Here is a 26846-nt window from a genome sequence, read left to right on the forward strand (position 1 = left end):
AACCATCCGACCAGTAGCTATGGCGCACAATGACCACCAGGGGGCAGATGCTCTGACTGGTAGCTATGATGTGCACTGACCACCAGGGGGCAGATGCTCAATGCAGGAGCTGCTGAGCTGCAGTGACTTGCCAGATGCGGTCTTGGGTGACACACCCGGAACTAGAGAGGAGGGAGCCTGATTTTGGGGTGTGTCACCTGAGAACCGCCTTCTCACAATTCAGGACCCCTCAGGGGATGGTGGAGAGCCGGTTTTGGCCTGATCCCCGCAGGCCAGGTTAAGGGATCCCACCGGTGCACGAACTCGTGCACCAGGCCTCTATTTTAAATAGGTGATCAAGTACAAGGGAATAATAGTGGTATCTTTCAGTTAGGTCATCCTTGTGATGTAATATAGTTTTCATGAGTGTTTAATTGGGTTTACACATTATGTTATCTAGTTTTAACTAAACCAACTTTCTCAAAATGTCCAATTAACTTAAAATGACTCTTGTAGGGAAATCACATTTTGGATGAAAGGTTATACTAATAATGGATCCACAAGTTAACAATAAAGTACAGAGCTGGGTTCTCCTCTTACCTAGTGCAAGCTCTTCCATAGCCATGCATAAAAGTATTCAAAAGAGTTTTCAAATTTAAGAATTTTTGTGGATTTTTTAACCATCCCCCCCCCCAAAAAAAAGCATTCCAAATTTACTAATCTTTTCAGAGATGACATGTGACTGACAATAATATTTAACTAAACACTTAGTTGCACATACACACTCAAACTCTTAATCTGTCCCTGAAAGGTGTCCTTCTTTTTAAATAATGAGTGAGAAAATAGGTTATTTTCTAGAAACACTCAAGCTATGATAAATGTATTTTGAAATGGATGTTTGAAATCTTTCATCAATATGTGATTTTGTTAAATGGTGAACTCTTTAAAAACCAAGAATGGACTTTTCTAACTTGTTTTAAAAATCTCGAAATAGAGAGTTCAGAAAGTATAATTATTGCTGGTGGGTGAAACTCTTCTGCCATTTGGGGGAGCGAGATTCTTGGGGTGCTACTGAGAGAAGCATTTTCAGAATCCCCCACAGGCGGATGGAATGTGGAAGAAGGCTTTACTTGCATGGAGTTACATTTCTGGGATTCCGAAGTTCCCTGCCCCTTAAGCCAGTCCTGGAAGAGGGGCACTTGGGAGTTTAGTAGAGTCAGAAAGAAGGCCAGTATCCAGAGCTTCCGTTCCATGTTGTAGTTGGGTGTGGTTTGGCATTCAGCCAGATTAAAGTTCATTAATCCATGTGTGGAGCCCAATATGGCCGTGTGCCATTTGGGTAGAGGGAAGAAGAGTGCCCTGCAGCAGGAGTCCCTAGCAGGCGTCCTCAAACTACGGCCCGCGGGCCACATGCGACCCGCCGAGGACATTTATCCGGCCCGCCGGGTGCCGCTGCCTGTCCTGCTTAGTAGCCGACTCGTCCCGGGCCCGCAGTGCGCAGAGGAATTTGTTCATAGTTTTTTTTTTAAACTATAGTTCGGCCCTCCAACCGTCTGAGGGACAGTGAACTGGCCCCCTGTTTAAAAAGTTTGAGGACCCCTGCAGAGGGTTAGCAGGTGAGAGCTAAGAGAGAGGGGCTTTTTTAAAAAATATATTTTTATTGATTTCAGAGAGAGGAAGGGATAGGGAGAGAGAGAGAAACATCAATGATGAGAGAGAATCTTTGATTGGCTGCCTCCACTGGGGACCAGCCCAAAACCCATGTGCCCTGGCCAGGAATCCAACCATGACTTCCTGGTTCACAGGTCGTCTCTCAACCACTGAGCCATGCTAGTCAGGCGAGAGAGGGGCTTTTTGTCTGGAAGTTTATATGTTTAGATTTCTCATGTTTGCCGTGGCCATGCCCATCCTGGACAATTACCTGTTTCTAGGTGTGATTGATGGGCAAGTATTTTTTCACGTCACTCAGACCTTATTGGGCATGTATCTGAACTACCTTTCTCCAATCCTTTCCTCTATCAATGATTGGGAAACAGATTTGGACAGTGTTAAATTAGTTCTGTGGCGAAGCTATAAATGGCATGTCTAAATTTAGTCTTCCCTTTCATTCCTTTTTTGTTAAATAATAACCAGGTTATTACAGTGTTATCATAATCAGTGATGCAGTAATGTTATTGCTTCATTTGGTGCCACATACATTTGTGAGATATTGTGTGTGTGTTTTCTATAATAGGCATTCAAGTCAGTTATAAAAATAAATTTGGAGACAAGCCTTTGAAACACCATTTCATAAGGTGTTAAATCAAGATTTTTAATAATAATGAGGCATAGTTGCATAGCTATCAATTAAAAACAGAGTAAAAAGTTAATTTTGCCATTAATTATTTTTAAAAGTCTTTCCTCTTTATCTCACCTTATAAAAATTTATTTTGCATAGTTTTTTATTACACTTATTAATACAGTGGTACCCTATATAATTTGTAAATAATACTTGCTTAAAATTTTTTAACTGATGGGATACAGGATCAAAAAAGTTTGTAGTCCGGCCCACATGGCTTAAGAATATGTGTTAAACATTTTTATGTCATTAAATATTCTGCAGTCCTATTAAAAAATTTTAAAATTGTGTTAAAATGCTTATAACACAAAATTGACTGTCTTAATCATTTTAAGTGTTCAGTTCATTAGTATTAATTTTATTCACATTGTTGTGCATCCAATATCCAGAAGTTTTTCATCTTGCAAAACTGAAACACTATACCCATTAAACAACTTATTTTTCCCTCCCCCTAGTCCCTGACAATTACCATTCTACTTTCTGTGTCTATGAATTTGACTATAAGCATACCTCGTTTTATTACCCTTTAACTTTATTGTGCTTCACAGATGTTGTGTTTTTTATAAATCGAAGGCAAGACCTTCCACCAACAAAAGGATTTTGACTTACTTTATTGTGATATTCGCTTTACTGCAGTGGTCTGGAACTGAACCCATAATATCTCAGAGGTATGCCTGTATTTAATAAAATACCTCATGTAAGTACAATCATACTGTATTTACATTTTTGTGATTGGCTTTTTCACTTATGATAATGTCTTCAACATTCTTCCATATTGTAGCATATATCAGAGTTTCCTTCCTTCCTAAGGATGAATAATAATATTCCATTGGGTATGTATTATCCATTTGTTTATATGTTCAACTGTTAATGGATACTTAAAGTTGTTTCCTCCTCTTGGATGTTATGAATAATGTTGCTATGACATGGGGTAAAAATATCTCCTCAAGACCTTGCTTTCGGTTCTTTTTTGTGTATACCCAGAAGTGGAATTGCTGTATCATATGGCAATTCTATTTTTACTTTTTTGAGGAACCATCGTATTGTTTTCCATAATGGTTGCATCATTTTACATTCCCACTAACAGTGCATAAGGGTTCTAGTTTCTCTACATCCTTGCCAAGCCTTGTTATTTTCTAATTTTTAAAAAATATATTTTATTGATTTTTTACAGAGAGGAAGGGAGAGGGATAGAGAGTTAGAAACATAGATGAGAGAGAAACATCGATCAGCTGCCTCCTGCACACTCCCTACTGGGGATGTGCCTACAACCAAGGTACATGCCCTTGACTAGAATCGAACATGGGACCCTTAAGTCCGTAGGCTGATACTCTATCCACTGAGCCAAACCAGTTAGGGCTGATTTTATTTTTTTAATAGAAGCCATACTGATGGGTGTGAGGTCTGCAGTTCTATTTTTAATGGCAGCACAATCTATTGTTTGGTTGTACTATAGCTTATTTAACTAATTCCTTATTTAAGGCTGTGGTTCTTTTAACTTCTTTACTCTTAAAAATAATGCTGGGATTATAATTTATTTAAAAATATTTTTATTGCTTTCAGAGAGGAAGGGAGACGGAGAGAGAGATAGAAACATCAGTGATGAGAGAGAATCATTGATTAGCTGCCTCCTGCAAGCCCCCTACTGGGGATCAAGCAATCCAGGCATGTGCCCCAACCAACCACTGAGCTAGCTACATTGGCTGGGCTGGGATTATTTTGTTAATGTTTTGGAGTGTGTGTATATTCGTTTTCTTAGAAGATATAATCTAGAAATGAAATTTAAAGTGACTTTTGAAGGGATCAGAGAGGTAGAAAGATGGTGTGAATATTCCAGGAAAGTCACAGCCTTAAAAAAAGACAAGGAGGCCTCAATAGCATGATGGATTAGCAATGGTTCTCAACCTTTCTAATGCCGCGACCCTTTAATACAGTTCCTCGTGTTGTGGTGACCTCCAACCATAAAATTATTTTCGTTGCTACTTCATAACTGTAATTTTGCTACTGTTATGAATCGTAATGTAAATATCTGTGTTTTCCGATGGTCTTAGGCGACCCTGTGGGTCGCAACCCACAGGTTGAGAACTGCTGCTGTAGAGCCTAAGACCATCGGAAAACACAGATACTTACATTACGATTCATTAACAGTAGCAAAATTACAGTTATGAAGTAGCAACGAAAATAATTTTATGGTTGAGGGTCACCACAACACGAGGAACTGTATTAAAGGGTCGCGGCATTAGAAAGGTTGAGAACCACTGGATTAGAGGGACAATTAGACCACTCTGTCTAGAATTAACATACTTAACTTGTGGGTAATAGGAAATAAGGCTAGAAGGGAAGATAAGCATCCGATTGTGGAAAGCCTTGAGTACCAGTCTGTGAAGCTTAGCATTTGTCTGGAAGGTAATGATAATATTAAAAATTTTTGAGCTGAAGTACAACAGAATGAAAACTTTCTCGATTAAATCCTAAAGCAATATGCAGAATGATTTAGACTGGAGGCAGAGAGACCAGTTAGGGGACCACAGTGTGATAGAAGACCACAGTGTGATAGAAGCGTGATAGAGGTCAGGCAAGTTTAGATTTTATAAAGTAAGGTATATTATAAAGTAGGGTATCACTTTTGAAAAACGGGAGAAGGGAAATAAATGATTAGTTAACATATCTCTGTGTTAATATTCTGCTAAAATGTTTTGCATACATTGAAGTAGTAGAGGAAAATAAAAAGACTATTACCTTACCTATAATAGGCAAGTTCATGGATAGTTTAGTAAATGATATGTAATTCCAGTATTCTCTGTAAGCAGTTACTGTATCAGTGTAGAACAAAGGAAATAAATTTTTGCACAGTATTGGGTAATGCCTGTGATAAATGTTTCTCTATTTCAGCTGCCTTCTCTTTCAGACTTTAAGGAATTCCAGTTTGAATATATGGTATTATTCTTCCACAACGTTAAAATTTCATTGAAATCGATTGATTTCCTCCCCCCTCTATATTTGAAGTTGTGCAATACCATCTTCCGATAGAATTACGGTTAGAAATTGAAAACTTTTTCTTTCTCTTTGATATCCATATTTTGCATTATTTATTTATTTAACATTTGACAAATATGTAAAGTTTCTTTCCCCCAACATTATATTGTGAAAATTTAAAGAAAAAAGTGGGAGTAGAATATGTTGCACTTATATATACTTCACTTAAACTATTTTTAAATCTTTTCATATTGGTTTTATTTGTGTGTTTTTTGCCAAATCACTCTTAAATATTTTAGTATTCATGTTCTAAGTATAAGGGCATTTTCCCATAATCTCAATACCATTAATACACCTAAGAAAATTCATTAAAATTCTAAAATATCATATAACATCCAATCCATATTCAAAACTTCCCAGTTGTCTCAAGAATGTATTAGAGCCATTTTTTAAATTTTTGAACCAGTCAAGGCTCACATATTGCTTTTAGTTGTTGTCCCTATATTTATTTCAATGTAGAATAGTTCCCCACCTTTAAAAAATGACATTGATGTAAGTGTCCAGACCAGTTTTCTTGTATAATGTCTCATATTCTCAATTTGTTGATTGTTTCTCAATGTTGTGTTTTAACCTGACATCCTATTTCTCTTTATTTCCTGTCAGCTGCAAGGTAGGTCTAGAGTAGAGGGTATTTAAACTTGGGTTCACAGACTCCATAGGGTCTGTGAATAGAATTCAGGGAGTCTGCAAACTTTAGGTGGGCAAAAAAAATTACATCTTTATTTTAATTCATTGGTTCTCAATTAGGGTGATTTTGTTCTCTCCTCCCTTTGCCCCTACTCCCCAGGATAATTGGCTTTGTCTGGAGACATTTTTGGTTGTCATAACTGGGTGGGAGGGTGCAATTGGCATCAAGTTGATAGAGGCCTGAGATGTATCTAAAGATCCTATAGTGTACAGAGGGAGAGTCCCAAACAACAAGTTATCCAGCTCAAAATGTCCATACTGCTGTGGTTGAGAAATTCTGCTTAACTGGATTTTAGCATTTCCTTTCATTATGAACTAGCTTGCCAGTAGCTTGCTGCCACCCTCCTGTAGCTTCCCCCGCCCTCCCTCCCCCCTTCCCCCTCATATCTTGCTGCCCTGCCCGCTCCTGTAGCTCTCTGCTGACCACTTGTAGCTCGCTGCCCACCCTCCTGCTGATCCATGATCCGGTTGTTACGTGGTTGGTCGTTACGCTTCACGGCGTAATGACCATTTGCATATTACATCTTTATTATATACGATGTTGGAAACCCTTCACAGGGCTGTTATCATTTCCTGCAACTTCGCTACAACAGCAATTTGAGATATTTTCATATCATATTAAATTGTTGCAAGTATCTCAAAATTTATGCTCATTTATTGCTTAGAGAGATTTGCAGTAATTGAGAAGCAAAACGATTACTAAACTAGAGTCCCGGTGCACGAAAATTTGTGCACTCGGCGGTGCCGGGGGGGGGGGTGTCCCTCAGCCTGGCCTGTGCCCTCTCTCAGTCTGGGAGCCCTCAGGGGATGTCCAGCTCTGTGGGAGGTGACTGGTAGGCCAATCGGGATGGTGCAGACGGCGAGCGGCCGGCCCCGCCCCCAATTGCTCCGTGGACACTGGTGGCCTCCTTCTGCGGGAGGCAACCCCAGCAGGCCTATCTGGGGACGGTGCTGGGTGGCCCTGCCCCGAATCGCCCCACTGCTGCTGCCGCCCATGGCCTCCCTCTGCGTGAGGCAACCAGGTGGGCGATCAGGGGATGGCGCTGGCCCCCATCACCCGGCTGCCGCTGGTCGCCGCCACCCCCCACCCCCACCTCATCGCCGTCCCATTCCTCTGCCCGCTGGCATGCGCCTTGGCTGGCCTGGCAACACCTGCTTGCCGGCCCACCCCCAATTGACTGGTTGTTCTGCCGTTTGGTCAATTTGCATATTACACTTTGATTATATAGTACTAGAGGCCCAATGCACGAAAATCGTGCAAGAGTAGGCCTGCCTTCCCCTGGCTGCCGGCCACGGCTTACCTCTGGCACCCAGAACCCAGGCTTCCCTCTGGCACCCGGAACTTGGGCTTCCCTCGCAGCCCTGGCTTCATCCGGAAGGTTGTCTGGGAGGAAGTCTGGTCTAATTAGCATATTATGCTTTTGTTATTATAGATTGCTTTACTTGGAGGGAGATTTATCCACCAAAATGAGCTCTAGAAGGAATGTTTTTCAAGGTGTGGTCCTGCATTTTAACAGGCAACCCAGATGAGTGTTATGCATTGTATTATTTGAGAGGATCTCTTTTGAAGTGTGACACTTCAGTAAAGAGACATTGACTCATTAAAATTATGCCTCTGGCATGACCACATTCAGTATTTGATTTTTATTATTAAAAATTGAGCACCCAATATCTCTTTATCAATCTATATAGGCTCATAATGTTTCCACATCTTGAAAGTCCCCATACTCACAGAGCATTGAATGACTTCGATAAGTATATTTAAAGGATCATGCAGGAAAGCTAATTTAGGTGATAGGAATGTGTAGTAGATAGATAATATCCTAGATTAGGTCAAAAGATGGCACATTAGCCTTACATGGTGGTGGCTGAAGGCAGAAAAACAAACGTTGCAGCCAAGAAAGAGCACTAAGTCTGTCTTCTGTCCTAATTGTTTGGCTATTGCTGAACTAAGCAGGCTCCCTTACACTGTTCCTTTTCCTCGATACCTTCTCCCAATTATTAGAATCAGCCATTCAATGAAGTTGCCCAAACTGGAAAACCTGGGCTAATACCATTTGCTTTGTTTGTTTTCATCCCTGTGTAATCAGTAAAATAGTTCCATCAGGTTTCCTCTTAAATATTCTCTGAACCACTGCCTCTGTCTAATCCTAGTTCCCAGCATCAGTCTCTCTTTTTCTTTTAGACCCCAAAACACTGCAGCTGTCTAAATTGATCCTTCCCACAGCCACCAGAATGGTTCACTTAAAATGAAAGCAAGACCAGGATGCTCCCATGCTTGACATTCTTCACTTTTTCTCCTTCTGTGGAATAAAATCTAAGCTTCCTGCTATGGTATATAAGACCTTCAGTGGTCTGTCCTCTGCCTACTTCTCAGGCTGCCGCGGACAGACCCAGGCCTGACTTCCACAGCACTGGCTGCTGCAGACACAGGCCTGACTGTTGCCACAGATGGCTGGGACCCGGGCCTGACTTCCGCAGTGCTGGCCGGGACCCTAGCCTGGTGTTTGGTCAAGCCTTTGGTCGTTTTGGATGTGACGGACCCTGGCTCTTCATATATATATATATATATATATATATATATATATATATATATATATATATATATATATTACAATGTAAAAAAACAGTTTGATAGCTATATTTCGGTATAATTGTCCATTGTAATTTTATATATTTTATTAATTATAAATATTATTCTGGGGAGGGGTCTGTAGACTTCACCAGATTGCCAAAGGAATCCCCAGGTCCAGTGGTCGGCAAACCGCGGCTCACGAGCCACATGCAGCTCGTGAGCCGTGGTTTGCCGCTCTGTTGGCTAATGAGTTTGCCGACCACTGCCCAGGACCAAAAAGCATAACACCTGGTCTAGAGGCTTAATTAGATTAGGTTAAACATTTTGGTGTAAATGTCTCATAGATGATGTTTATTTTATATTGTCTTTTCATAAGTCACATAATATCAAATTGTCTTTCTATTTTTAGTAATACCAAGTTTGATGACTTAGTTAAGGTAGAGATCTTTCCATTTTAAAGATACATTTTCCCTTTGCATTGCTAAGTAATCTGTAGGGTGATACTTTGACATCAGGTGAATTTTATTTCTGAAAAACCTTTCACCTAATGGCTTTAGCATACATTGATGATTTTTGCCTGAATTGGATTTTACATTGGGGTTACAAAACAATGACTTTCTAGTTCAGTCATTCTTTTACATTTATTACTAGCTTTCTGTGAAAAAGAGTTTTTCTTTTCTCACCTCAACCGATCCCCTTTCACCCCCTTTCTTTATCTCTTCCCTCCACTCAAGTATCACTCTGCATTCATTAATTTTTATTTATTCAATATGTTATATTCAATTGGCCCTTCCTTTCTTCCTTCATAAGACTCACTTATGTAGGCAATGCCCTAATTTTACATAATCCCTTTAAAGCTAGAGATTGTCCTTCTTTTTCATAAGAATTAGGAGAGGTGTAAGAAAAAAATAGAAAATCTGCAAATGTTTCCTAATTCAGAATCTTTAATGAGTAAATAAAGTGATTCCCCTCCTCCTCCCAGATACAGAAATAACTTATAGGAGTCTAGAAATGTTTTTCTACAAGTTCCTATCTCCCCAAGTATTTCTGGCTTTCTAATATGGCACTTAGGATTTCTTTTTGCTGTAAAAACAACATGAAGGTAAGAAAAATAAATTGAAATTGTTGTGTACTATTGTTGGAATCAATATTTAATTTATCTGACATCAAGCAATGGGTGTTCAGTATAAACACATTTCCTATATATTTGCAGCTTACCACCTAAAGTGTCAAAATGTGTTTATTTTAGCCATTTTATTTGATGAAATTAATAAAAAGTTGTCTTTACCAAATGCTTAATATACAGTATTTTATTTCATACAATGTTTCCTATCCTTTAGATATTTCTTCTCGCCTAAATATGCAAATGCTTTTATACAGAAATAACCATACACTTAATGTGTATGGATATAACTGCAAACAAGCCAATGATGCCTTTCAAACCAAGGCCCTAATTAATTTTCCCAGATATTTTCATAATAGTATTCTTTTGTCCCATGGAACTCACCAGACTGCCAAAGAAGTCCACAGGACAAAAAAGCTTGTTGCTCCTTACTGCTTAGAGAACCAACTATATAGGCTGTGGGTGGGGTGTGTGTGTGTAAATATGCTTTATTTGCCATTACTTCCCAATGTAAACATTTCACTCTAGCCAAGTCAGTTTCCACACAATCTTATGATTATACCATGTCCCTTAACCTTTATTCATGCTGTTATTTGCTTTCTGTTCAGGGACCATGAGGAAGTTATTTATCTTTCTGTTTCTTCTTAGTAGCTTGTTTCAGATAGTCTCAGTGAATGGTGTAATTGGAAATGTCTCCTTTGCGTTAGAAGGACTGAGACAGATATGCAAGGAAGTCTGGGAAATGTAATTGTTAGTTTTCCACCAAACTGGAGGGGAATTAGAATGGATGAACTTTTTGTCACTGATCCTAGCCTATGTCTCTGCTCTTTTTTCTTATTATTATTTTTCTATTCACCAGATTTCCTAAATTGGATTTTTTTTTTAAACTTGTTAAACCACAGATACCTTTGTAAACAATTAGTCTTATCTCCAATGTGAGGGAACTTTGACTAGGTGATCTTTGAGATTCCTTTCAGCTATAAGCTTGTGTTTATATCCACTTATTTATTCCTTTATTAAAATATTTATTGAATGCCTGCTATTTGATAGGTATGTTCAGCAATATAAAATTATCCTTTCTCTAATAATAGAATATCACATGTTTATCCAAGTTATGTACTACTTCATTTGTAATGTCTTACCTGACACTGTAGCCTATATTATGTTGCCCACAAATTTTTTCAGCACTTACTAAAAAATGTAGACACAGGTTAACTGGTGTTTTGCTTAGTGTTTTGCTTACTTAATTTAATTGCAATCACCTTGAAGAGTGATACTTTTATAGTCATTTAATATAGTGACAGCCACATAGTAATAATAAATATAATGATACTAACATTTATGAACACAAACTTTGAGACATGATTTTAAATGGTTTATTTTACATGTATCCATTTCTTTCTTTGTTACAAAGTGTTTATGAGATGGGACCTCTTTTCAGCCCCATTTTTACAGATAAGGTAAAGCTCACAAAGGTTAAGTAAATTTCCTCAAGGTTATACTACTGGTACATGAAGCAGTCACCATTTTAGAAACCCATGCACGTATCCATTTTGCTATAATGTATAATTACTATATACTTGTTGAATGAATGGAATGTTTTTTAATTTATACTGGTTGCAGGTTTGATATTTATTTGCACTTTGGATTAAAGTCTAAGGATAGGTCATTTTGGGGAAGAATACTTTTTAAACAAGGACAAATAACTTCCTTTGCAAAATAAATAAATATTGAGTGACTCACAATAGAGAATATTCAAATTGTGTACTTATACTTGGGGATTTTTAATATTGTATCTGTTTTTGAAAGAAAGTTTGTGACATGTATAATACTTATACAAGGTGAAGCAAAAGTAGGTTTACAGTTTTTAGTATGGAAAAAGACATGCAGGTTATGATTATTACAGTCACTTTATTAACTGTATTTTGTGTACTCAGAACTATAAACCTACTTTTGCCTCACCCTGTAGATGTGCCGCAGTCTTTTCCACAGCTAGGGTTCGGGAATCTGGAGAAGGGGCTGCGATTTAAATGAATAAAGAGACTAGACAAGGAATATAAATTTAGGAGGCATGGGGGAGCCAGGGGAGGTTCCACTTTCTAGTGAAGTGGTCTCTCTGAATCTCCGGACCCACGGCTTTTTATTAACACATATTGCCCTTTAATAAAGCAGATATACACATCAAAGGTAAGGTTTGGTAAACAGGAAAAGATGATCAGGTTAGGGGAAATGCCTATAGCAATTCAGCAGCAGGTGATAATATGCAGATTATCAGCCCTGTGAAGCCCCAAGGTCCATCGGCCATCTGATGAACTTCTTGCATAATTATGACCTGCTGGAATTTGCTTGTAGCAAGATGAATTTTGATTTGTGTTCAGTGTCTTAATTATTGTTTCTTATTCATTTTCAGCTGAGTGGTGATTTTATGCAATGGCTTCAAGCCACAGTTCTTCACCAGTGCCTCAAGGAAGCAGCAGTGATGTTTTCATTAAAAAAGAGGTAGATCCGACAAAACACATTCGACCTGTGCAGTCACTGCCAGATGTGTGTCCCAAGGAACCCACAGGTAATGCTTTTTTTTTTTTTTTTTGAGGATTTATATTAACTGTAAAGGAGTAGACAGATTTCGAATAGTTATCTAAAAGAGTAAATTTTATAATGTTAAAACTAAAGAGATATAAATAATTTGGATGTAAGTAGATTAGGAGATTAGAATATAGTTCTTTTCATGCATTTCCATAAAAGAAGTACTTATATAAACTATTAAAAATATTTTGAAATGTACAGTTCGAAAAGTTCTTTAGTTAAACATAATACAATCAATCCTCATTATTTGTGGTTTCCATATTTGCAAATTTGCCTACACCTTAAAAATGATTTGTAACCTCCAAATCTATATTTGTGGCACTTTTATGGTCATTTGCAAACATGCAGAGAGGAGTGAAAAATTTAAATTACCCAATGTATATGTTCCACCTGAGGTTGAACAAGTCAACACTCTGCCTTATTGTTTCAGCTATCATGGTGTAAACAAGTGTTCTTTTTGTGGTCTATTTAGTGCTACTTTTTTTTGCATTTTTGTGTATCTTGTTGGTGATTTTGCTTTTTTAAATATTCTCAAACATAGTGCTGAAGTGTTTTCTAGTATTCCTAAGTATAAGAAAGCTGTAATGTGCCTTATGAGGAAAATATGCATGTCATATAAGCTTCATTCAGGTATGAGTTATAGTTCCATGTTAATGAACCGACAATATATGTTATATATTAAATATGTAGTAAGTATATATAACTGTATATTAAATATATAGTAAATAATGTGTTTTTAAATAGACACATGCATGTGATTCTGTATTGATCAGTTGATGAAAATGTTGTGACCATAAAGACTTGCAGGAATCTAACCTGTATTTTCACTAGGGTCATTGTTTCAGTATTTGCTAATTAAGTGTTCAGTGACTTTCTAGAACAGAACTACTGTGAATAACAAAAATCAACTATATTTTTCTTTCCTCTATTGTTAATGCCACAGCAGTATTTATGTTATCCAATTATAAGTGGGAAAAAAATGGAACTAGTGCTGTCTGCCATAGTACAATAGAAAAATGCTCTACTTATGGAAAAAAACTGGAATATTAAAGGATAGAAGATATTCAATTGAAGGTAGAAAAGTTTCTACGTTGAAAAAAGATAAATTGTACAGCAAGGAAAGGAATTAATGAAAGACTTTCTTTACCATTTACTCTACCCTGTGACTACAGCTCTCAAATTTTGCATCTTTGATCTTATACAGGTTTTTTTCTTCCTTCAGCAATTGATGCTGAAAGCTCAAGTTTATTTCATCTGATTGATTTTTATTAAAACATTTGCCATAGAAGAGAGAGTGTAGTTGCTTTGCATAATGTAGAATCTAAGCATTTTTATTTTTCTAGGGTATACCTTCAAACATAGAACTTATTTTATAGAGTTCTCTTATTTATTTTTTGCAGGTGATTCACACAGTTTATGTGTTGCCCCATCTCTAGTTACAGATCAACACAAATGGACTATATATCATTCCAAAGTAAATCTCCCAGCAGCATTAAATGATCCTAGATTAGCAAAAAGAGAATCTGACTTCTTCACAAAAACATGGGGATTGGACTTTGTGGACACTGAAGTCATACCTTCATTCTACCTCCCACAGATCAGCAAGGAACATTTTACAGTATATCAACAGGAAATCTCTCAGGTAACATCTAATCTTGAAGTTAGTTATAGTCAGGTCAAAAGTAATTTATAATGGATTTTTACCAGTAGTCTTTGAGGAATCTATGTTATTTTTTGTTCATATACATTCTGTACTGGGTTGTATTTAATTCTTTGCTTAGATTTATATAAATATATTTTTCTTACTCTAGTGATTTTTCAGAATGACATAATCCTGTTAATGCTAAGATTCAACATGAAACGCACCCTACCTACCAAGGAAAAAAATGGTTTTATTAGACCTATAAAGCCCAGACTATTTGTGAGGTTTAAGAAATGGACTAATGGGGATTCTCATTCATTGTGGGTAGGGATGCAAAATGCACAGCCTCTTTGGCAGACAGTTCCATACTGTCAGAACTACTATCAGAATTCTGAACACCCTTGGCCCAGTGTTTTTTTCTTACCACACTCCACTTTCCCATGTGTCCTATTTATGGTACCTCTGAAAAGATAACAGTGTTGTTAGTCGTTATCTAATCTGAAATTAGAATGGAATTATTTTTCTTTACTCAGAGAGAAGGTGTCAATAATTATCTATCTTAGGTATATCAGTTTTCAAATTTTCTTCCTTGCTTTTAAAAATTATTTTCTTAATGATTTCTGTCATATAAGTAAGGATTTTTCATTTGCTTTCCCACTTCATTCCAAATTTATGGAGATTTTACTAATTATGTGAAATGGGATGAGTATAAGTAAATAGGTATTCATACATCTCAGTGATATTTAGTTTATTAAGCATACTTACTATTTGTATTTAAGTTCAAATACTAATGATTTAAAAATCATAGAACTAATTTTATATCTTCTGTTGTGAAACATTTTAATGCTTTGAATATTTGTATTGCCACACAGCATCGATTACATTATTTATTTAATTATCCTTTTATTAGAGAGAGAAGATTCACGAAAGATGCAAGAACATTTGTCCTCCTAAAGATACCTTTGACAGGACTCTCTTACATAGTCATGGTATGAATATATGCTATTTGTAGATAATACGTAGATGAATATGTGAAATTTGTAGAAGAGAATAATATTAATGAACAAAATCTTAACTTGGGGACCTTGTTGGCTGTCATACTTACAATTTTTCTTTCTAGTAAAATTTTTATAGCTTACTGTTAAAATCTTTTCTAAAAGCTTTAAGAGAAAATTCTTGGGTCTGATGATAGTATTGTCTTCAATTTAACAAATACTTATGTAATATCTGTGTGCTTGATACTTTGCTTGTTGCTTTAAAAATAGATGAATTAGAAATGGTCCCTGTCCTCAAGAAGCTGATGGTCTCCTGAGTAAGGTTAAATAAATAAACCAAAAAATTGCAGCACTGTATATCAAGTAATAAGTTCAGCATGGCAAGATTGTATACAGCTCCTAACTTAGCTTAGAAGATTTCCTAGAGTTGATGATGATTGCCTGTGTTTTAAACTAGCTATTGAGAAATATTTATGTGTGAAAGGCATTCCAGGAAGAAGGAATAGTTTGTATAAAGCCATAGAGTCAAGAAATAAATTAGCATGTCCAAGGGACTGCAAGAGTTCAGTATGTTGGCTCTATTGGGAGCAAGAAAAGAAGCTGAAGAAATAGGTGGGAGTCAGATCAAGAGCCTTGTGTGCCATGCTAAGGAATATTTCTTAAAGCAGTATAGAGCTACAAAATCTTTTAACCAGATAAAATCAGATTATGGTTATACATTTCACTATGTAAACAGTTGTGGATAATAACTTTTTTGATGATATAACTGGAGTCAGTGAGACAGTTGGAAGCTATTGCAATAATACAAGTGAGAAATCATATGGCCCCAATTCACAGTTATAATGAAGATGGAGAGGATATTAGGCCTTTGAGTGATTGAGGCATAGGTTTCGGTGGTCAGTTACTTGTTGGTAATGGGACAAGTTGATTCAAGGATGACTCCCCAGTTTCTTGCTTGGGCAGCTGGCTAGGTGAGGTGCAATTCAGTGAGATAGCCAATATAAGAGGAGAAATTCTGGAGGAGCTAGAGGCTGGTTTAATTGCAGTTTTGCAAACATGTTTGGTAAGTAACTGGGAGCTCAGGAAAGAGATCTGGGCTGGAGATGTAGGTATAGTAGACACTATCATAGACAATATGCTAGACAGTATCATGGTAGTTGAATCCAAGGGCATGGATGGGATAACCCAGGAAGGATGTGAATAGTGGGAAGAAAATAACTGATAATAGAACACTAGGAAGCTGTCACATTTAAGGGGCAGATAGAAAATTAGGCACTTGTGAAGGAGACTATAAAGAAGTAGAGAGATAAGAGAGTCAACCAAGAGAGAGTTCCACCTTTGATAATTTCAAAGAAGTGAGAATAATTAGTCTACATTGTCACAGTACTTCAGTTTGCATACTGAGAAGTCTTCATGGATTAAGCAATTTAGGAGATCTTAGGGAGAGCATTTAAATTAGAGTTGTGGTTACAGAAACCTCAACACTATATATTAAAGTGTGAGTACAAGAGAAAGAAATGGACAGTGTGTATGTAACTTGAAGATTTGAGATATAGGATATTGACTACAGAGGGAATAGAGTGGAAGAATGTTTTTGCAGGGCCAGGACTAGATGAGGCAAGAGAGGCATTTACATAATCCTGAAAGTGAGTGCTTTTTAAAATTTTGCACCCAAGGTTCCCTTGCCTCAATCTAGTCTGGGCCCTATGTTTTATCCATTTCTTTCTCTCCTCTCCATTCCTCTCCCCCTACTCCTACTTTCCCCTCCCTTCTCCTCCCCTCTCTCTCTTTTTTTAATGAAACACGTTTATATGCAGAGAGGAAAATGCTCTTAGAAGGAGAAAGATGTTGAAGATCCAGAGAGAGGCAGGGTAATTGAAGTAAGCTCACAGAAGAGGCAGGAGGGAATGGGTTACTTTTGGAAAGGAGGGTATCTTGCCTGAGGTCTTACTGGTGAGATGAAGGTAAAATAGGTTCAATTACAGATAATTTTTATTTCATTTTATCAATTTTAGAGAGAGCAGAAAGGAGAGAGATAGAGAGATAGAAACATCCATGAGAGAGACACATCAATTGGCTGCCTCCTACATGCCCCCCACTGGGGATCAAGCCTGCCACCTGCAACCCGGGCATGTGCTCTGACTAGGAATCCAACCAGGGACCTCTTGGTTCATGGGTCAACGCTCAACTACTGAGCCACACCAGATGGGCACAGATAAATTTGTAGATGATACAAACTAAAATGTATAAGGAGAAAATTAATATATTTTAAAATATCTTTGATCAGAAGAAATTCTGGAAGGGATGGTGGATATTTTGAAGAATTAAAAAACAGTATTCCTATTTTAGAATTTAATTCATTCTTAAAACTACATAGCATGCCAAACTTAATCTCACCAAAACATGGTAAGATTAACTTTCTGTGTAGCTAATCATTACAGACTGATTCATTGTAGACTAATCATTCTTACTTAAAATTTATTAAGTTGTTTTATTGCTAGTATACAGTTGATTAAAATTATTTGCACATATGCCGTATTCAGTGCTTTGTATACTATTAGGGATGCAGGAGGTGCTAAATAAATACTTGTTGAACAAAGAAACTTATGTGATTATTTGGCTGTGACTTAGTATAGTATTGAATCTTGTCAAAGTATATTTTATGGAAGTAAAATGAAAACAAGTTTAAAAAATCAAGTTCTCCTTCCCCCTCCCCCTTTTTTTAATAGATAAATCCAGGACAGATCTGGAGCAAGTACCTAAGGTAACAAAGCTTAAAAAATGAGAATACTGCTTTTTAATATTTGATCTTTAATTTTGCCTTTAAGAAGCTTTCATTTAGCTGTTTTCTGACACTTAGATCACTTTGCCTCTTCTGTAACTTTGTTACATCTCTCTTTTTCATCATCAATCTCTTCATCATCAAAACTTACAAATATGTTTAAGTCTCTCCATTCTCAAAGAAGAATTTTGTTGATCTTACTCTCCCTTCAAATTATTAAAAGACATTTCCTTTAGAAGAAAACATTTGTAGAAATGTGTAATAGATGAGGTTTTTTTTCTGGGAAAAGAATCCATTGCATTCATCAGATTCTCAAAGGAGTCTGTGGTAATTGCTCTTTAGGGTGAGAAGAGATAGACAGAAACAAAAAGGAGAGGGCAGTCGTTTTTAAAATTCTTTGATTCCTATAAAATAAAATTCAAACCCTGTAATTTAAGGTCCTTAATTATTCATTTTTATTCGTAGTTACACTCTTAACTTTTGCCTCCTAATCTTTACACATCTTTTACTTCAGTCAGACTCTTTTGTTGACTCCATTCTTAAACTGCTCCTGAACCCAGACAGAGACTTTCCATCATCTCCCTATATCTAATCCTTTACATTCTTTTGCTTAACTGGCAAGTTTACATGAATACATTTCTCCCCAACTGAAGATAATTTGCCCCTTTGCTGAATTTGCATAGCATTTTATCTAGATCCCAGCCTTCCCTTTCAAAGTATTTGTCATTCTTCCTCTTATAAGATACTTATGTATATATTTTATCATATGCCTTGCACTAAAGATCGTTGAGATTAGTACCTCTGTAATAATTTATTTTTGTTTTCTCTTAGTGCCTAGTATAAGAGTTAGACAACCAGTAAATACTTATTGAATGAATCAATGCTTTCAATAATATTAAAGCAGTGACTAGAAAATATACTCATGTCCCTAGATTTTCCCTATCACATTCATAACAATTTTTGCATAAAGATAAAATGAATCAGTAAGTAGAATAAAATATAGAAATTAATGAATAAAATATAGAAATTAATGATTAAATTAATCATTTAATTAATGATTAAAGCATGTTTTTTGCCTTATGGGGATACAAAGAATAATAATTATAAATCCAATCTTAGAGGAACATATTCCAGGAGGAGATATATATATATATATATATATATATACATATATATATATATATATATATATATAAATTAAGCAAATAATTTTTGGTGAAGTAGAGATATAGAGATAAATAAGTGTGCATGGTATATTTGTGTTCAGAGATGGGGTGATTAATCTCTGTGTCATACACAGGGACATGTTTGCCCCTTTGATTGGATTGAATTCTCTAGGAAGATAGGCAAGAGCATTCTAGGCCAAAAATACATGTATACTTAAGCATAAGAGGATATGGAAGATAGTTGAATACTGCTCAAATTTAACTTGTAAATAGTGGCAAGGTAAAAAGAGGTAAGTGGGTCCAAAAGTTAAAGGACTCAATGCCATTCTAAAAAGCTTGGTCTGTGGGTCATGGGACTCTATTAAGAGATTTAAACAGAGAAGTTAATTCAGTTATACTTGCATTTTAAAGGGATATCTAACAGCAATATAGTGGATAGATCAGGGAAGGACATCATTAAGTGTCCATTTACTGTAATCCAGAGATAATGAAGAGCTGCATTGATGAAATGCTGTGGAGATAGAGGACTGAAGGGATTCAAGCAATATTTAGGAAGTATAATGAATACTACTTAGTACTCAGATGGATGTGATATGTAAGAGAAAAGGAGTTGGCTTTTCATAAAATAGAATTTGTTATGATTTTAAATTTTAGTGTATGTCCAATCTAAAAAACAATTTTGAAAGAAATTTTAGGAGAAAGTAGAAATATAAGTATAGAGAAATTGATGGCATTTAAAACACACACACACTCTACCTCCCTTTGGTATGTGCTCAGTGGGAGTACATTAGTGCATTTGATCAAGTTGTAATGGAATGATCATCTCCATTTGCCGGGGCTGACCAGCAGCCCCTGAACGACGGTTGAACAGATTACTCAGACATAGTTTGACAGTGAAAGAGAGGGCTAAGGGGCCCCTGGCTTTAGTGGCCAGGGCAACCTCTATTGCCTGCCTTGTTAGGCCTTTATTGGAATTTTTATCTTTAGATGCAATCAGTAGGATGAGTAATCTTGTGAGGACACATGTTTACATTGTACTCTAGGCAAGGGCATCCAGGGCTTAAGCATAAGGATTCCAGTAAACACCCCGGGGATCTGCATATGCACAGACTTGCTTGGAAAGGTCAAGGAATAATTAGGGGCGCCATCTTAACACTCCCCTAAGTCGAATTCCGATAAACAGGGCAGGCGGCCTTCCACACATCCATTGGTTAAGGCAAAAAACATTTTTCTATCTTTCATGAGCATGTTTACCTAGATGAGACTTTACTTGTACATTTTTCTATAGATTTTATGTAAATAACATGTTATCACTTGCTTTTGCAGTTTATGCTTGAGATCCAAATTAATTATTGTTTAATGATCTATGATTTTAGAAGAGATAATGAATGTAAAGAATATGTTTTTCTAATCGAGAGAAATGAATTTTTTTGATAGATTTTTATGAAACCAGATTTTGCCTTGGACGATTCTTTAACTTTTAATTCAGTTTTACCATGGTCTCATTTTAATACTGCTGGTGGAAAAGGAAATCGTGATGCAGCTTCCTCAAAGTTGCTACAAGAAAAGGTATTTTCTTTTTTACTTTTTTCATGTAGAAAATTTTATTCTAGTTAAGTGGTGCTACTTGGCATGGGTTCAGATTTAGTTACTTAGTAAGCATTATTTTAATATCATTTTGTTGTTATTGATAATTATAAGCCTTCGAATATTTACTGAAAAAGTAATAGTATTTTGATTCAGTGGAATATAAGTTGTTCTGGTGAAAAAAAAAGCTTATTGTTTGAGTGCTTGTTATTTGAAACAGCAGTTGATAGAATTTCAGTCGAAAGGATATATAGATAACATACATAATTATAATTGCTTTACACTTATCCCGAGCAATATATTGCCAATTTTATATTCTGTATGATTTAAAACACAAAAAATCAGCTTTTCCTGAGGCACTATTTGTCCTCATTTACACAGTAAGGGTTATTATTATTATTTTAAATATGTTTTTATTGATTTTAGAGAGAGGGAGAGATAGAGAGATAGAAACATCGATGAGAGAGAAACATCAATCGGCTGTCAACTTTACACCCCCTACTGGGGATGGAGCCTGCAACCCAGACATGTGCCCAGACCAGAAATCAAACCCGTCATCTCTTAGTTCATGTTCTACACTCATCCACTGAGCCACCCTGCCGGGGAGTAAGGATTATTATTTTAAAGCAAAACCATCATATCAATATTTCTAAATGTTTTTAGCTTTACAAAGCCTAGTCTTTCGCATATTATTACTCAGCAGTTTTTAATTTTTTTACAGTGTTCTATATTTCAGAAACCAACATCTTGAACATCATTTTAAATGTAGAACTTTAAAAATATCTTAACTCACATATCAAAAATGTAAAGACCTTTGATATCTGTGTTGTTTGTTTGTTTGTTTTTGCACTCAGTTTAGAGCTTTCCTAAAACTGACTGTGGTTCTTAAACTGAAAAGAAAGCATTTTGTTATAGTCTAGTGACATCTCTTGGCAGTATGAAAGCTTCTCCAGGAAGATGATTCAATAAATTAGGTTCAGTCCTCAGTAATTGAAGAAAGGACTAACTTGAGGAGGATAAAAGAGGAAATGTAGGAAAAGAATCATGACTTTTCTTACAGTTTTATTGGGATGATCACTTAGTAAATTACATAATGACTAATCACTGGGGTATACACCTGCAACTAATAAAATGTATGCCAACTGTAATTGAAAAATAAAAATGATTTAAAAATGAAAAAATATTTAACTTTTTGCTTTGGCAATATTTTTACCTACAAAGATTTTCCTTGAGTAAGAACAGATTCATAAATCTGATGGGTTTATTTATGGACATAGGCTTACTCCAGACCACTTTTTCACATTCCAAGTATGTATCCTGATAAAATAAAACCTTAAAAAAACAACAAAGGCTAATAAAAACCTCGTTGATTATATAAATATTTTTAGGAATACTTTAAAAATTGTTCTCTTTAAAGAATTTTAATAAGAAATGAATTATGAAAATATCCCTTTTGAAAAGAGTAGGTCAGTGGAATATTGATAAGTTGTTGAAATCTTTGAAATTCAAATGAAACAATTTTCTCATGCTAAATGCTTAAAGTGACTAAAGTAATGGAATTTTTTTTTTTGCTAAGTTGCAAAATCAGGTTTGTTACATTTATATTCTGACTCCTTTTCATTCTGCTCTGTTCTTAGAAAATTAATGGAAGACAGACTTCTAAGAGAGCAGTTTCAAACTCACTTTATGATTGACATCAGCTGTTTTATCTTGTTAGTAGCTTTAAAGAGAGGGTATGCTACAACCAGGGTCAGAGAAGTTTGCTGGCCTGCAATGAGATAAGGCGTTTGCAGTAGAATGTAAATTATTGCACTGCTTCCTTCATTAAGCAAGTTTTTTGTTGTTTTTTTTTAAATAATGCAATGGGCTTAGTGATATAGTTGATTTACTTTCTAGTGAAGTTCATTGTTTTGTCACAGACTGGCAGCAGCATACAAACTGTCCTAAAGGAGTTGCCCATGCTCCATTTACTGTTCTGAAAATTGAGTCCATTTTAGCTTGCAGTGTACTTTAGTGCCTTTGTCTCCAGTAATGCTTTTTAGGTAAATAAGTGAACCAGCTGTATTGAAGATGAAAAGAACAGTAGTAGAAGGGCATAAATGCAAGAAACTTCAACTGTGGGAAAATTTCTTGTTTGTAACCTATTTTATCTATACCAGGTGTACTGGTTAATAATGCGGATTTTTTCAATAGATGGAATTACACATGGTGATATATATATGCGATTTGATATGTATGCTATTTTGTTGTATTGACAGCAAGCTTCAAAACTTCATATGTCAAATCTGCTGTAGGTGTTAACATCATAGATATTTTTACACTTAAAAATGTCAAATTTCATACCAAAAAAAGAGCATTTGCGGGAAGTTATAATTCATTACTTTATTTTGAAGAAAAGTGCTGCTGAATACTTCGGGAAGCTTATGGTGAACATGCTCCATCTCAAGATACTTGTGAATGCTGGCTTAAACGCTTTGAAAGTGATGATTTCGATGTGAAAGGCAAAGAATGTCCAGGTCAACCAAAAAAGTTTGAAGACCAACAATTACAAGCATTATTGGATGAAGATGCATGTCAAACTCAAAAACAACTTGCAGAAAGATTATACGTTGCTCAGCAAACAATTTCCGATCATTTACAAGCAATGGGAAAGATTTTAAAGGAAGGAAAATGGATGTCACATCAACTGAACGAAAGACAAATGGAAAGCCAAAAAGTCATCAGTAAAATGTTGCTTCAGCAGCGTGAAAGAGAGAGCCTTTTATACATCAAATTGTGACTGGCAATGAAAAGTGGATTTATTTTGAGAATCCCAAATGCACAAAATCATGGTTGATCCAGGTCAACCATCAACATCAACTGCAAGGCCAAATTGCTTTGGAAAGAAGACAATGCTCTGTATTTGGTGGGATCAGGAAGGTGTGGTATTATGAGCATCTAAAACCAGGTGAAACCGCTAATACTGATCACTATCGACCACAAATAATCAATTTGAACCACACTTTGATCATGAAACAACCAGAATGGGCCAGAAGACATGGCAAAGTAATCTTGCTTCATGATAATGCACCATTACACACTTCAAAACCAGTTAAAGACATGTTAAAAGATCTTGCCTGGGAAGTATTAACCCACCTGCCATATTCACCAGACCTTGCTCCTTCAGATTACATTCAGTTCCAATCGATGGCACACACACTTTCTGAGCAGCACTTCAAAACATGTGAAGAAGTGGAAAATTGGGTCTCTGAATCATCTGCCTCAAAACAAGAAAAGTTCTTTTGGATGGTATCCACAAATTACCTGAAAGATGGGGTAAATGTGTAGCTAGCGATGAACATTACTTTAATAAAGCACTTTCGATGTTTCTTTTGAAATTATCGTGTTTTCTTTGATTACACAATCCGAATTATTAACCGGTACACCTGGTAATAAAAGCGTAATATGCTAATTAGACCGGACATCCTTCTAGATGCCCTTCCAGACGCCATGGCTGCAAGGGAAGCCCGGTCACAGGTGCCAGAGGGAAGTTGGTGCTGGCAGCTGAGGGAAGGAAGGCCTACTCTTGCATGAATTTTGTGCATTGGGCCTCTAGTATTATAATAAACTAGAGGCCCAGTGCACGAAATTTGTGCATGGGGTGGGGGGGTGTTCCTCAGCCCAGCCTGCACCCTCTCCAATCTGGGACCCCTTGAGGGATGTCTGACCACCCTCTCACAATCCAGGACTGCTGGCTCCCAACCACTCGCCTGCCTCTGCCTGATTGCCCCTAACCGCTTCTGCCTGCCAGCCTGATCGCCCCCTAACCACTTCCCTGCCAGCCTGATTGATGCCTAACTGCTCCCCGGCTGGCCCGATTGCCCCTAACTGCCCTCCCCTGCTGGCCTGGTCATCCCTAATTGCCCTCCTCTGCTGGCCCAGTCACCTTGAAGTGCCCTCCCTGCTGGCCTGATTGCCCATAACTGCCCTCCCCTGCAGGCCTGGTTCCCCCCCAACTGCCCTCCCCTGCAGGCCTGGTCCCTCCCAGCTGCTCTCCCCTGCAGGCCTGCCCCCCCTAACTGTCTCCCCTGCAGTCCTGGTCCCCCCCCAACTGCCCTCCCCTGCTGACCTGGTCTCCCCCAACTGCCCTCCTCTGCCAGCCGGTCACCCCTAACTGCCCTCCCGGCTTGCCTGATTGCCCACAACTGCCCTCCCCTGCAGGACTGGGTCCCCCCCAGCTGCCCTCCCTTGCTGGCCTAGTCTCCCCCAACTGCCCTCCTCTGCCGGCCTGGTCACCTCTAACTGCCCACAACTGCCCTCCCCTGCAGGCCATCTTGTGGTGGCCATCTTGTGTCCACATGGGGGCAGCCATCTTTGACCACATGGGGGCAGCCATCTTGTGTCTTGGAGTGATGGTCAATTTGCATATTACTCTTTTATTAGATAGGATTACTGAAGGAGCCTTATTGAAGATATTGTGATCCTGCATGGTATTAAAGATACAGGCTAGGTGACCAAATATCTCCTCCAGTCTTAAGAGTCCTAAGTGTTGAAAGTTCATTAACCCTTTAACGCTATGAATTCTCCTGAGATGTTCAGAAATAATGCTTAAATTTTTGCTATAGGTTGAAGAACCTACAAGTGAGAAAGTGGGAGAGAAATGGAAAGGCATATGCAGTTAGAAAGGAAGAAAAGACAACTCAAGTTTTAGGAGTCCATATTTGAAATTAGAAAACATTTTTAATTTTTCTAATTTTTTTAGAGTAACAATTTCTGTGTTAATCTAGGAATTCATCTTGGTAGTGTTATAAAAATATATATAAATTAATTATTTAAGGTATTTGTTAACCTTTTAAGAAGAAAATACATTGGAAATAAACTGAGTATTACAAATTGCTAATAATTTTTGAGGTGTGAAATGAGCAGCCTTGAAAAAAAGATCCAAATAAATTTTAGTACTTTTTATAATTTGTGACTGGACCACCAATCGGTCTTTTATGAGTTCTTTAGCATTTCAAAGCAGCATGGTATATAGTATAAACAACTTTAGCTTTTGAGTCAGACAGACCTGGGTTCAAATTTTAGTTCTGCCACTCACTAACCACATGACTATTCAAGCAATGTAATGCCTCTGAGCCTCAGTTTCCTCATCTGTAAAATGAGAATAATAATACATTTTATTACAAGCTTGTTAAAATTAGAAAATGATGTAAATAATATATCAGTGTCTGGTACATAGAAGGAGGAGGTCAGTAAATATTAACTATAATCATCTTTTAGTCAGGTAAGTGATTTGTATATTAATGATGAAAATGATGTCTGGGGTTTAAGGAGCTCATTCTCTCTCAGATCTTCGAATTTGTGAAACTAGGTTATAATCTGAGATGACTGTGATGTACTTTTACTTTTTAGAAAGAGGTTAGTGTTTGAAGGGCAGTAAATCACCTTCTTCTACGCTGTTGTATACATTTTATTAATCTTTGGGCTATATCTTTATCTCTCTTCCATTTTGTTATGTCTAATACCAAGGATCCCATAAGCAAACAGTTCACCCAAGGGGATTAAAATACATGTAGAAATCTTGTATCATTTTCAGGAAGTATTTGGATAGTCAAGGAAGGTATACTTATAATACTCCATGATTTTTTTCTCCTTCCCTCTCAAGCTGAGCCATTACCTGGATATTGTGGAAGTAAACATTGCTCACCAGATCTCTCTACGTTCAGAAGCATTTTTTCATGCAATGACCTCTCAACACGAATTGCAGGACTACCTCAAGAAAACTTCCCAGGCTGTAAAAATGCTTCGAGATAAAATTGCACAGATTGATAAAGTAATGTGTGAAGGATCACTACACATTTTAAGACTGGCTCTTAGCAGAAATAACTGTGTTAAAGTGTACAATAAACTGAAGTTAATGGCCACTGTACACCAGACTCAACCTACAGTACAGGTGTTGTTATCCGCTTCTGAATTTGTTGGAGCATTGGACTTAATATCAACAACGCAAGAGGTTCTACAGCAGGAACTTCAGGGCATTCACAGCTTCCGGTATGTCAGTTAAGTAAACCATTAGAAATAATGTTAGAAAATTTTAAAGTATAAATTTTAGTGTGTAAGGTTAGCTGAAGAAATGTATGTTTAAAGTTACATGGTTATTTTTCTTCTAGATTGATCTGTTTAGCAACGTTATCATTCTGATATTTTATTCTTAGCTTAAACAAAACCCATAAGGATCAATATTTATAGGGACATTTGGATGAAGAAGCGAAATTACGTTTTCTAGTAGATGAAATAAATGAAAGGCCAATTACAACTTTGAAAATAACGTTTTGGAAATACTGAAATAATTTTTTGTCAAGATAGTATCA

At 36.8% G+C, this 26846-nt stretch overlaps 1 protein-coding gene across 4 annotated transcripts in view; it reads left to right on the forward strand.

The window, feature by feature from the left end:
• Positions 1 to 26846, forward strand: part of VPS54 (VPS54 subunit of GARP complex) — a 126627-nt gene that overhangs the window by 26507 nt on the left and 73274 nt on the right. For 3 of the 4 annotated variants that reach the window (XM_080685996.1, XM_080685998.1, XM_080685999.1), the window contains exons 2-7: positions 12149 to 12304; positions 13725 to 13966; positions 14877 to 14955; positions 17691 to 17725; positions 20347 to 20478; positions 26141 to 26526. In XM_080685996.1, coding sequence (XP_080542122.1) covers positions 12169 to 12304; positions 13725 to 13966; positions 14877 to 14955; positions 17691 to 17725; positions 20347 to 20478; positions 26141 to 26526 — 1010 coding nt within the window. In that variant the 5' untranslated portion in view covers positions 12149 to 12168. The remainder of the gene's footprint in view (positions 1 to 12148; positions 12305 to 13724; positions 13967 to 14876; positions 14956 to 17690; positions 17726 to 20346; positions 20479 to 26140; positions 26527 to 26846) is intronic. The other variant, XM_080685997.1, reaches the window with a different exon arrangement.

This window comes from Plecotus auritus (assembly GCF_963455305.1).
Source record: "Plecotus auritus genome assembly, chromosome: 8".
In the NCBI taxonomy this organism is placed as follows: Eukaryota; Metazoa; Chordata; class Mammalia; order Chiroptera; family Vespertilionidae; genus Plecotus; species Plecotus auritus.